Source organism: Danio rerio, chromosome 7 (assembly GCF_049306965.1).
Source record: "Danio rerio strain Tuebingen ecotype United States chromosome 7, GRCz12tu, whole genome shotgun sequence".
Classification (NCBI taxonomy): Eukaryota; Metazoa; Chordata; class Actinopteri; order Cypriniformes; family Danionidae; genus Danio; species Danio rerio.
In genome coordinates this window covers 20,741,252-20,754,807 of record NC_133182.1, presented here as the reverse complement: position 1 = coordinate 20,754,807, position 13,556 = coordinate 20,741,252, and the positions used below count along the sequence as shown (strand labels likewise).

The 13,556-nt window shown below is 37.7% G+C and overlaps 1 protein-coding gene across 4 annotated transcripts in view; it reads left to right on the top strand.

The window, feature by feature from the left end:
- Positions 1-2,407: 2,407 nt before the first annotated feature.
- chd3 (chromodomain helicase DNA binding protein 3) overlaps positions 2,408-13,556 on the top strand; it is a 100,197-nt gene continuing 89,048 nt past the window's right edge. For all 4 annotated transcript variants that reach the window (XM_073908348.1, XM_005172235.6, XM_009303118.5 and 1 more), the window contains exons 1-3: positions 2,408-2,703; positions 7,485-7,627; positions 12,358-12,531. In XM_073908348.1, coding sequence (XP_073764449.1) covers positions 2,538-2,703; positions 7,485-7,627; positions 12,358-12,531 — 483 coding nt within the window. In that variant the 5' untranslated portion in view covers positions 2,408-2,537. The remainder of the gene's footprint in view (positions 2,704-7,484; positions 7,628-12,357; positions 12,532-13,556) is intronic.

Sequence of the window (13,556 nt, the reverse complement as noted above, 5' to 3'; positions counted from 1 at the left end):
GGTGACCCCTGATGAATAAACCCTACAGGCACAGGATGTCAACATGACGTCATATTGATTTTTTACCCCAACGTCGAGGGGATCTTGGATCTTGTATGGAAATAAAAAATCGGGTGTCAAAAGTGCAACTTTCAACCTAAAATCAATCAAAATCAACATCTAATCATGTTACACCTTGGCGTTGTGTGGACGTTACCACTATGACATTTATCAGACGTTGGATTTTGATCATTTAACAACACAACCTAAAATCAATTAAATATCATTGTCTTACATGACACACCTTGACGTTGTGTGGATGTCACCACTATTACATCCATCAGACATTGGATTTTGGTCACTTTTCAACACAACCTAAAATCAACCAAATATCAACATCTAATGGTGTTACATCTTGACGTTGTGTGTACGTTATCACTATGACATCTCTCAGATGTTGGATTTTGGTCACTTTTTAACACAACCTAAAATCAACCATTTATCAACGTAATTTAAAGTTGTTATTGGACGTCAAAATATTGTTGTCCTTAGATGCTGGCTAGACATTGAATTTTGGTCACCTGATGTCATAACCTAAATTTAAACTAATATGAAGGTCTTATTATGATGTTGTGTGCCTGCAAGGAAGGGACTAAGCTAAAAAAAAATGAATGAATGGATGCGCTCCCTAATCATGCAGTTTTGGAAAACTACAATATATGATGAATTATAAGTAAAATTAATATTATAAATGCTATATATTATAACTTTATTTTTTCTATTAATATAATTTATAATATAAACGATTATTTTATTTGCTAGCTTTTTCGTTAAAGCACAAGTACCAGAAATGAAATAGGGAGCCTTCAAATCTGGGAAAGCCTGAGAACTGCAAGTGTATGACATTTCTAGTTTACATTATAAAATGAACAATAAACTGCAAGTTCAGTGTATTTCACACAGAAAAGCATGGTTAGATAACGGTTTATAATCAAATAATTTGAGTAATGCAGCAGTCAAACGCACAAAATGATCAAAGTTATTCTATTTTCTTTAGCTAATATTCATTTAGTGCTGGGCAGCTCTCCGATAACAAGCTTTGTCTTGCCCTCACCTCAAACAGTTAAGCAAAATAATCCCAAAAATCTGGTTGTAAACTAATCTAACACAGGTGCAAATGCTGTAATTAGTTTTTTATTTATTTATTTATTAAAGAATTCTCATTTAATGTAAAAACAATGGATCCAGCTTCATTCAGTTTTGGAAAACTACAATAGACCTATATGATGAATTTAATAAACGTGGGATTTATAGGCATGAAAGGCATGGATATTAGTTAAGAAAACATTGAAAAACTTTTATTACATTTCTATTTCTATACCCATTTTTATCAGAATAAATAATATGTATGCAAATCTCTATTGATTAGAATTTAAAAACAGTAATATAAATGTTATGATTTATAATACTTTATTTTCATTCTATTAATATAATTGATAATAATAACTATTTTAATTTGCTAGCTTTTTATGTAAAGCAGAAGTATCAGACATTAAATGGGGAGCCTTTAAATTTGGCAAAGCCTGTAAACCGCTGGTAAATATATGACACCAAATATAGCCTACATTGGAAAATGAAGAATAAAGTGCAGGTTCAGCGTATTCCACAAAGAAGGCATGGGTGAATCCGCGTGCACAGATAACCGGTGATTTGCGGCATGCCAACTCGTGCCCCTTCACCATGCAATATTTGCTAATAATTTGCGTAATGCAGCAGCCAAACGCGCAGAATGATCAGTTATTCTATTTGCTTTAGCTAATAATTAATTAAGAGCTGGGAAGCTCTCTGATAACTTGCTTTGTTTTGCCCTCACCTCAAACAGTTAATTTTTAAGCAGTGCAACATGATGTAAGTGTGGGCATGGCTGCGGCAGCGCTTTCCCTCTAGCCAGCCTCACTCTCATCAGCCCCATTCCCTCCACACATTTCTATTTGTTTTTTTCAAAGGTGGGGGCTTACAGAATATTAAGGTGGCCATGTTTGTTAGATTCGTGTCGCGCTTGCATTGCTTTGCGCACAGTGCGCGCCGCCGCCACTGCGTGCACTTTCGGAAAAACCAGACAGTTACAGGCAAGAGTCTGCAGCAGTGAGAGAACACGAGCACACGCAATAAAAGCAGCTCACAGACAAGTTGCATTTAGCAAAACGCCTCCCTACTGTAACAAAGTGCTTATTTTTAAGGAGGGAGGGGAGACTAGAGAGAGAGAGAGGGGGGGGGGAGAGAAAGAAATAAAGGAAAAAAGGAGGAGGAGAAGGAGGGGGGCGTTCTGAAATAATATAGTCAGCCATTTTTATGTAAGGGGATTTTTCTTATGGGGGGGGGGGGGTTGTTAAAAAATAAATATAAGGGCGGCCATCTTTGTTTCTCTGCCTTGTAGTGTAAAATATTCCAAAACGCCCCCCACTTTTTGTGTGTCGATTTGAATATTACATAAATATCATAATTTGGAAGGAATACACTTTTAGATCTCGCGGAACGGGGTCACCGACGGGAATATAATGTCCTCTCTTCTCCGTTCTTGTGAGGAAGATGAGGGCACGGCGGTTAATTCCGAGGGAGGAGATTTTGATGAAGAAGAAGAAGACGACGGGGACCTGGACGAGAACGCAAGCGACATAAACTCACCGGCGGCGCCTCGAGAAACTGCAGCAAGAGCCGCGCCAGGTACCGTACTGTCCGCGGCACACACGGGAGCGCGCGTTGGGCACAAAAACACAGCGAAACTAATCAAGAATCCTCCGAAAACTGCGACAGCTGCATCCAGACATCCATTCTGGATGCTCTGAAGCGGTCAGCTATTGTGTATGCTTTATTTATCCGCGTGCGTTGTGGCTAGGAGTTGCATGGAGTTTGGCTAAAGTTGACCGTTCCCCCTCTTTCTGTCCCGTCTGTGTCATTCATCAGGTCTGTCATGGGATGGTGCTTTCTCATCTCCCGCTGTGATCTGACAAAGGATCATTAAGCCGCCACCGTCCCGTGTTTTCTTTGCCCTGAAGGTTCGAACTTAATACTTAGGCAGATAAAGACAGATAAGCCGAAGCACTGATCTAAATGCGGGTGAGAGAGAGGCGTGAGCGTCAGGACTACCGCTTTGAATTGTGACAATGTAAATAAACTTGACCCGACCCACTGGTTCAGCACAGGGCACGGAGATGCTTTCACTTTGTGAAATGACAGTTTGCACGCTGTCATCAGCCCTCAGGCGGTCTCACGGTGTGACTGTGTCGATAAAACGCCTCATTATTGTGTGTATGTCACTATAATGACATCAACAGATAGTGATGAGGGAAAAGTTTCCGCTATTTAGTCGATTACGTGCCAGTAGTTGACAAAGACGTAAACTGATGCTCAGTCATTTTCCTAAAAAATGACTCCTTAAGCAGTTTTACACTTCATCCTAAATATAACTTATTCCAACTTTTATTTAAACAGTGTTTTGTCACATTTGGGGCCTCGGCGTCTCGCGCATTCCCACAGTGCGCGTGAATCAATTAGCACGCACGCGCGTCCTGTCTCGCCCCCGCGACCTTCAGCTGCGGGTCATCCGGTGGTCTGCTCCCCTGGTGCGGGAGTTCAAGACGCGGGGAGCATCAGCTCGGCTCGCGGCCTCTCAATCACCGAGCCCCGAGTGTGTGTTACTGCCGCCCCTGGCTGCTGCAGCGAGCGGGAAAAAAGGCTCTGCCCGCGCGCCCCAGCAACAAAGACGATATCAAATCCATCTCGTTTATCGCAGCGCAATGGCGATAGCTCTGCGTTATCAGACATTGCGTGCTGATATTTCTGCTTCGGTTGCACATTTGTAAAAACAAGCTGTATCAGGGTGAACGATACACAGTCAGACGTGAGTACTTGTTAAGTGAGGAGGCATTTCTTTGTTATCTAACTCTAAAATCTGTTTGGTTATTTTAAACTAATTAGTCATATTAGTATAATAGACTACTGGGTAATATTATGACTAAAGCCTACATCTGGGTTAGGGACTAAAAAGAGTTTCATGCACAGAGCTTTCTGCTTAAAATGAAAAAGAAAACTGGATTTTATGATAATGGTTTTACGTATCTGCTGTAAATACAGTAACATAGTAGCTGTTTTGTTTAATAATACAACAATGATAATAATAATATTAATAATACATTATTATATAAACGTTAAGACTGCCTTTTAAGAATATTTTGATTTTTTGTTGGTGTTCATCATCACAGCAACAGAGGCTTGAAAACTCTTTCAGCTTAGTCCCTTATTTATCAGTGGTTTCCACAGCGGAATGAACCGCCTGCTTGAAAACTTAATAGGCGATTTATTGTCAAGCGTAAACATTTTCACATTTAAGCTGGCCTTAAACAAACTATAAGACTCCTTTTGTTAACATTATTGGAACTAAACAAACGATAACTACCCACTGTAAAGCACTTATACTCAATCTTAGGTGATGTTTATTTAATGTTTATCAACTGACGACACAGTGGCTTAGTAGTTAGCACTGTCACTGATTCGAGCAAGAAGGTCGCTGATTCGAGTCCCGGCTGGGTCAGTTGGCATTTCTGTGTGGAGTTTGCATGCTTGTATTGGCGTGGGTTTCCTCCAGGTTCTCCGGTTTCCCTCACAGTCCAAAGACATGTGATATAGGTGAATTGGATAAACAAAGCTGGCTGTAGTGTATATTAGTGAATGAGTGTGTATGGATGTTTCCCAGTTCTGGGTTGCAGCTGGGAGGGCATCAGCTTTGTAAAACATATACTAGATAAGTTGCCGGTTCATTCCACTGTGGCCACCCCTGATGAATAAATGGACTAAGCTGAACGAAAATGAATGAATGTTTAATAATTTGGAAAAATTTAAATCAATAGTCAAAGCTGTTTTATTAGTTTAATTAAGCTAACGACTAATAAAGTTAGCTGTATTTGTATTAAGCTAACGTTAACAACGAATCTGATTCTCACTGTTGATGTTAGTTAATGCATTAGTTAACGTTTACTAATGAGACTTTAAAAGATTGTAAAATGTACTTTATGAACCAAATTAATCTTGTCTAAATCATTTATGTACCATAAAGCAATACACAAAAGGTATGGTTCTTTTAGTTATTATACCTGTTATAGGTTAAATAATACATACCTGTCTTTTAGTTAAAATAACCGCTTTTTTGCAGCTTATGTCGATATGATGATAGTACTGATGAATAACTTTAGCAGTTCAGAACATTTATACCATCAAATTCCACTTTGCCCCTCTGAAAGATGATGTCTATGTCAAACCTGTTATAACACACATATAATTATTAATTTTCCTTCATCTTAGTTCCTTGTTTATCAAAGGGATGCCACAGCGGAATGAACCAACTGCTATATTCCATCATGTGTTTTACGCGGTGAATGCCCTTCCAGTTGCAATCCAGTAATAGGAAACAACTTGCACATTCACTTATACACTCATATACCATGGACAATTTTTGTTTACCTTATTCAGCTACACCTCAGGTGACATGGTGGGGCAGTAGGTAGTGCTGTTGCTTCACAGCAAGAAGGTCACTGGTTTGAGCCTCGGCTGGGTCAGTTGACGTTTCTGTGTGGAGTTTGCATGCTCTCCCTGCGTGGGTTTCCTCCGGGTGCTCCAGTTTCCCCCACAGTCCAAAGATATGCGGTACAGGTGAATTGGATAGGCTAAATTGTCCGTAGTGTATGAGTGTGTATGGATGTTTCCCGGAGATGAGTTGCAGGTGGAAGGGCATCCGCTGCGTAAAAACATATGCTGGATAAGTTGGCGGTTCATTCTGCTCTGGCGACCCCTTATTAATAAAGGGACTAAGCCGAAAAGAAAATGAATTAATGAATAATTTAGCTATACAGCAGGCGACATGGTGGTGCAGTAGGTAGTGCTGTCGCCTCACAGCATGAAGGTCGCTGGTTCGAGCCTCAGCTGGGTCAGTTGGTGTTTATGTGTGGAGTTTGCATGTTCTCCCTGCATTTGTGTGGGTTTTCTCTGGGTGCTTTTCACATCGTTCCTAAGTGATGTTTATTTTCATATTTTCTTCAGCAGAAAATCTTATTTCTTTCAGTCTGGCTGCAATAGAATCAGTTTTTACATGTTTTTAAAAAACAATTAGGTCAATATTATTAGTCCTCTTACGAAATATAATTTTTAATTGGCTACAGAACAAACACTGTCGTCCAATGACTTGCCTAATTACCCTAACTGGCCTAATTAACCCAGTTAAGCCTTTAAACAGCACATTAAGCTGAATAGTAGTGTTTTGCTAAATAACCTGTAAAATATGTACTGTCATCATGGCAAAAACATAAGAAATTAGTCAAGACAGCTTATGTTAAGGGGCTGGTTCGAGTCCAGACTGGGTCAGTTAGCATTTACTAATTTTTGTTTATTGTTTACAATGCAAATCCAATTTGATCCACTTATTTGGTAAACAAAGCAAGTCTCCCATATTATATATCTACTAAATGACAGAAAATATTAAACTGTATTCTAAATAAATCATATCAAAATGTAATAATACTTTTATTGTATCACAATTATATTTGTGAAATTAATTAAAAAACTGGATAAATATAAATGTGCACACATTTACACAAGTAAATACATAGACTCAATGATGGGCTAAAAATTTCTGTGCGTGCCGATTCCATGTGGACCTAGTTATTGGTAAATTAAATAAACTAAATTGGCCGTAGTGTATGTGTGTAAATGTAAGTGTGTACGGATGTTTCCCAGTATTGGGTGGCACCTGGAAGGGCATTCACTGTGTAAAACACATGCTGGATAAGTTGCCGGTTCATTCCGCTGTGGCGACCCCTGATGAATGAAGGGACTAAGCCGAAGGAAAATAAATGAACTTATGTTCATTTTAAAAATGTGTTAAAAACCTTCTCTCTGTTAAACAGCACTTGGAAAATATCCAAAAAAGAATCCAATTTCACACAAGGGCTAAGAATTTGGCCTTAAATTCTGCCCTATTTTGAATATATACCCATATAAAAACCCATCGAGCTCATCTGACAGATTTACGTTTAAAGGAAGAAATGTGAGTCACTTAATTTTAATCCTAAATATTTGACTTGAAGTAATTCCTTCTGCTCTCACCATGACTTGAAATGCTCGTCATATGGAGAGCTGCATACAATATTTATCATCGTCTTAAAATTCTCTCCGTAAATAGCTTTCCATGAGAGCCGGTTGTCATAATTAGGTCACGTAGATAATCATGTTTGCGAGATTAATTCATTAAGTCCTACAGCTTAGTTAGGAGTCAGAAGTGGAATGGCTTATATTTCCTGCGCGACAGTCTCGGTCTCTGCGCCGCTCGTGTTGTTCAATAATTGAAGTGGGAAATGATTTGAAGGATACCTCGGAGGGCTCGCTGAGAATCATGGTCACTCTAGTTTCATCAGTTCTCCCGTGTTCGCTCATTTCCCTGCATCTCTCTCTTTCAGATGATGGAGACGACATTGGCGAGGCATCGGACAGGGACAACCTGGGGAAAAAGAAACGAGGGCCTAAGAAAAAGAAAGAGACGAAGAAGAAAGACAAGGAGAAAGAGGGAAAGATCGCCAAAGCACGCAAGCGGAAAAAAATTGTATGTGGCTTATATTGTTCTTCTGTCTTGATATTTAACTGGGGCTTTTATTAAACTTTGATTTAATTAATAATTCACAATCCACCAAATTTATTTTTATCGAACTACAGATGAAATGGCATGCTCATTAATTAACCCTAATTATCTGCAAATACTCATTTGTATTATCTGTAAATACAGCGGGGAAAATTAGTATTGAACAAGTCATGTTTTTTCCTGGTAATAATATTACTAAAGGAGCAACTGACCAGATTTTGGTAAAAACCCAAACAAATTCAATTACCCATTATAGAAGTTTTTACTGATCAGTTCGACATTTCTAACTCAAGATTCTTGGAAGATTCAGGCATTCAAATTAGAACTGGATAAAGTCTATCAAGGTATATAAATAGATGAAGCATGAAGAGTTTACATGCTAAAACCTCTAAAAGCCATTTGATATTTTCTTCTAGAATTAAAATTTTCTCAGACTCCTATATGTAGGCTCAGTAATTTTACTTTTGTAGTGATGAATAAGTTATTTTCATTGATTTTCAAGTAAAAAAACTGAACATAAACATAGGAGGCTGAAAAAAATGCACATTTTAAGAGAACAATTCTGACGGCATTTAGAGGTTTATGCATCTGAAATCTTTACCTGTTCTATTAACTCAAGACTCTACCTTATCAAATATAAAGTAGTACATTGGCTTCATTATTCTTGGGTTAAGCTTAACTAATTCTACCACTCCATCTCTTCTAAATGTAACAAATGTGAATCTTTTTTGGTCATGCCCAAAACTTTTTGAGTTTTGGAGTGAAATTTTCAGCTCCTACTCTAAGGCTTTTTCTTGTGAACTTGCCCCTTTTGCTTGGTCTGATTCACTTTGTGGGTTCAGTCATCAATTTAAAAAAGCTGTCCAATATGCCAGCGGTTCCCAACAGAGGAGTCCAGGCCCACAAGGGGGCCTCAGCTAGCTCTGTGGGGAGTCGTGTCATATTTTTAAAATTTTTTCAGCAGTTCATTTTATCCCCTGGCTGACCAAAATAATTGACAAATTTGTAATTCGTCCTCCACAAAAACAACTGAGTCTCACTGATTCGCCTTCAGCAGCTAGTAGTAATGACCCAAGTGTAGGGATAGTATACAGTTTAACCCAAAGAATGACCAGTCTGGTAGATGAAGAAGAGCCAGAGTCAGAGATTTAAATAAATAAATCAAGTTTACTGAAGATAGTTTGCAGTTTCATCCGAAGAAGCCAGCTTCAACACTCCCAATGAGTTCCTAGGCCGCTCTGCTTACAATCACCAATCAATAACAATTATACTCTCACATAACGTCATTAACTGCGTCATACATATAGGTGTTCTAACCTGATTGGTTAAAACACAGATAGGCTTGGAAAATTTCCACGTGGAGTTTGTGCGTATATTCTGAACAATATCTTAAGTATAAACGTCAGACATCCCTTGGACTGATTAGAGCTGACTCCAGACCTGTGAAACGGATCAACAATCAAATAAAACACACACACACTTAAAGTACAACCTGTTTCTCATCCAAGGCTGACTGTATTCTCAGCAGTCTTTATCAAAACTGGTTAAAAACCGGTATAATCCACATTCAGGCAGTTATATTCTTACTATACAAAGTCTATCTTGAATAAAAGTAGAATAACTTTAAAAGATTTAATAATTTTTGCTATTGTATTGTATTGCTATTGTAAAAATAGCAAAGTCACTTTAGACATTTTAGTTAGTAATAACTACTAGAAATAACAATAGAAACAGTTGATTCCAATCATCAGCCATCAGTTGCACTCAAGGTCTCCGTGACCTCTGACCTAGTTTGGTGGCTTCTGAAAGTAGTTATAAAGAGACAGGCAAATGCACTGAACATTCTTATATTAAGCAATGTGTTCACTTATTCATTAATTAAAATCAATTCAAAGTTAAATACTCATTCAAATGATCAAATAACTATATTTAATAAAAAAATATGAGAAACAAGATGATGAGAAAAGGATAAACGTTGGTCCATGATGAGACGGATTAGAAAGCAGAAATCCGAATCCTTCACAAGCATACTGGACTCAAAACATTTTGGGTTGCAGCGCTAGCAATACTGGAAACACGAAATGCAGGAAATAATAAAATAGCTACCTGAACTATGATTTTATTCCTTTTTCTCGAAGCAAAGTGTTCATGACCCAGCCACATGCAGTTTTTTGTCATCCTTACTGCAAACTTATATGTGGAGGGGGGCCTTACAATATTTTCCTGGGGAAAAGGGGGTCTCAGGCAAAAAAAGTTTGAAAACCACTGCAATATGCAATGTTGGTAGCTAAAAATGATTCTTTGTCTGTGGAGTAAGGAATCAAAACCATTTTTCAAATTCTGGCCTTCAGAATTCCCTCAGATTTTAGAGAGATTTTAGAGAGACAATCGTTCTGAAAGCATTGCTTTAAAGCACCTGGAAGCCATTTTTATTATTCAATTTTTATTTTATTTTCCTTCAATAATTTCACAATACAATCAGTTTACACATTTTACCTCCTTTTAACATCCCTTTATCCCTCCCCTACCCTACAGCGGCAGTGCTGTCATTTAGTATTGCTATCATAGACCCAGTAAGCACAAATACTTATTATTAAACTCCATATAAACAGTAACGATACAATAAAACATAAATAAATAATAAAAAATAAATAAATAAATGCATACACCTGGAAGCCCTTTTTAAATTATCTGTCAAATGTCAAGGATAACAGCTTAAAGGTATGACCCTTTCATTGTTTGCATATTGTCGCCATACTGGCCGTGCCCACTGGCCTAGAAATATGTGTAACATTGTTAACCTATGTATAAAACTGGAGGAACTGATGTAACAATGGTTTTAAAATCCTTTTTTTCTTCTGTTTTTTGTCTGTTTTTGTGTTTAGTTTGCGTTTTCTTTTCTGCCTTTATCGTTGTTGTTGCCTTTTGTATTGCTCTGTGTTGCTTTAAGGTCAAATATATATAATATAAAAGAAATATATTATAAATTAAAACAAAACAAAAGAAAATTTTTTGAAAAATTAGTTCTGTGTAATAACAATGAAATGACACAAGGAAAAAGTACTGAACTACTGAAACCTATTTACCTATATATCTTATATAAAAAGCTTTTTTTGGTGCTGGCAGCTTAAAGAATCCTCTTATATTGAGAATGAAGTCACATGAATTACTCAGGTGTGATTTTTTCACAAACTTCAACAGAGTGTAAATATCTTGATGGTTTTGGGGTCTCGTCTATTAAATCTGATCTTTAATTTGTATTCTATATTGGATTCATGTCAGGTGATTGGCTAGGCCATTCTACAGGTTGATTCTCATTCAGATTTTCCAGTCCAATCAGTGCTTTTTTAAACACTATTGGTTGGGTTTAGGGAAGGAGGAGAGTGGGGAGATCATGTCACATAACCAGCGATCGATATCAAGAGATCGCTGGTTCTCACACGAACTCTCAGAACTACATTTCCACATTTCCCAGGACTACATTTTCATACATGCACTGCTCCCAGACACCTATGCTCATTCATCTAGCTTGATTGCACACACCAGCTGAACCTTATCATAGTCTGATAGCACACCATACATAAGCCACTCATAAACCCATCCAGTTTGCCGAGTCTTGTTTTCCCAGTTTGACATTACAACGCGTTTCTCCTTGTCTTGTTTTCTCCGTGTTTAGACCCTAGCCTTGTTTACCCTTGTTCTCTAGTTTAGCCGCCTGCCTTTTGACCTGTTGCCTGTTTATACCGACTACGATTCTGGACTGCCTTAACATACCCGTTTGCACCTGTATGACCACTGCTTGCCTGACGCTGAATAAACCTCCATATTGGATCTTACCTTCTGTTGTGAGTGTCACCCCCCCCAGTCGTTACAGATCTGTCGGTTGGTCAGTCAGTCAGTCGACAGCGGCCTCTGGTGTATTTACATGAGAACAGCAGGCGTGAATGGCACTCGCAAGAGAAATTTGAGATCTGAAAAAGCATACACAGCAGCCTTTGGTGGATTCGCGAAAACAAAAACTGCAAAAAAAAAATGTAGCTCCTGGGACATATTTTGCTCTATCCAGAAATGCATAAAGGGGTAAGTAATCAGAACGAGCCTAGGTTGGTTTTGGATCATCGTCTTGCTGAAATGTCTACCCTGGTTTCATCTTTATCATCTTGCTAATGTGGATGTTAAAATGAAGCAGCTAATGTTAATTTACCCTGATGAAGGGCAGTGGGTTGCTGAATAAAAGCTGCAGTTCAGCTGCTGTCTGGGCTTTCAATGCCTTTCTACTCCTTTTCTTCATGTGTTCAATACTTTTTCTCTGTGTCATTTCATTTTATTAAGCATAACTTAATTTGAAAAGTAATTAGATTTGTTTTCTTTGCATATATGTATTTCTTTGGTAGTTACCTACATCCGGGGATAATTTCAAGTCAACAGCACCTTAGAAATATGTTTTCTGAGAAAAATGATGACGTGTTCAATACTTTTTTCCCCTCTATATATGTTGAAAAGGTCACCTTGAATGACAGAATTTAAGGTTGTGAATGAAAGAAGCCTTTAAAAGTGACTAATTGCTCAAATTTATTACTAAATTTATATACATATTTAATTAAATATGGTATAAAAAGAGTGAATGCAATATATTGGCAGCCCTAATCATTTGGCCTCAAGATTGATATTATTTTCTTTCTCTCTTTTTTCAGGAGAGTGACATAGAGAGAGACTCAGAGCCGGACTATGCCATGAACTCTGACAGTGCTGCCAGTGATTATGGAGGGGAGAAGAAAAAGAAGAAGAAACACAAGGACAAGAAGGAGAAGAAAACCAAGAAAAAGAAGAAAGAGGATGAAGACAGCACGCATGAAGAGACCACGAAGGTTATCCGTCCTTTTGCGTCCTTTTGTATTCTTGTCTTCTTTGCTGTTGTAGGCTGTGTGCTCATCCTAACCATTATCTGTGTCCAAATCAAACACAATCAGCCCATTGTTAACTTTGAAATTGAATTAATTTACCCAAGTCGAGAAAGAAAACCGATTTAAAAATATAAACATTCTGACTTGGCTCAAGTGGTGTAGAAATTGCATGCCTTTTTCTGTGAATGTATTTTTATTTTTTTCTAAATGAGTTAAAGAATGTATCTAGTGGCAAATATACTTTAATTCAGGTGTACAGTAATTACAGGTGCCATAGAATGAAAATCTAAATATACCTGGCAAATCTAAACAATAAGAGTTCAGTACATGGTTATAATGACATGCCTCATGAGCCTCAAACCCCATTGTTTTCTTTCTTTCATATAAATTATGTCAGTGTAAAATCCCACTGAAAATCAAGCCAATCAGAACAGAACATCAACTTTGATTATTTTAATATGCACTCCCTAGGCAGCGTTTGATTGGCCACAACATTTCCTTGTGAGATTACAACAATGATAATTTTTCCCCATATATTTAAGTTCTATGCTTGTATTAAACTTTCTATGTACGTGGGACTTTTATTTTAAAATTGGGAGAGGCAGTGAGACTAAAAATGAGCATTTTTTTAAGCAGTCAGACCACCGGATGTTCACAGCTCATCAGAATGCAAAATGTAGGATAGACGGATTATAAATTTATTCAGCACCACCCCAAAGATGCACATTGTCTAGTTAAATGTATTGTTTGATAGTTTAACGTGTATATTGTGTGTAATTTGCAGTGTGTATTTGTAACGAGGCAACAAACACATGTAAACTGCTTAATATAAAAGTTTATGCAAGTTTATGCATCGTGTCATATCAGTTAGCTTTTTCTGTGATTTCTTGTGTGCACGCGATGGCACCTCTACTTAAATCATATTAACACGGACTACTGATGAAACACAAATATCAGCAACAACAAAACAACAGAGTTCACAAGATTTC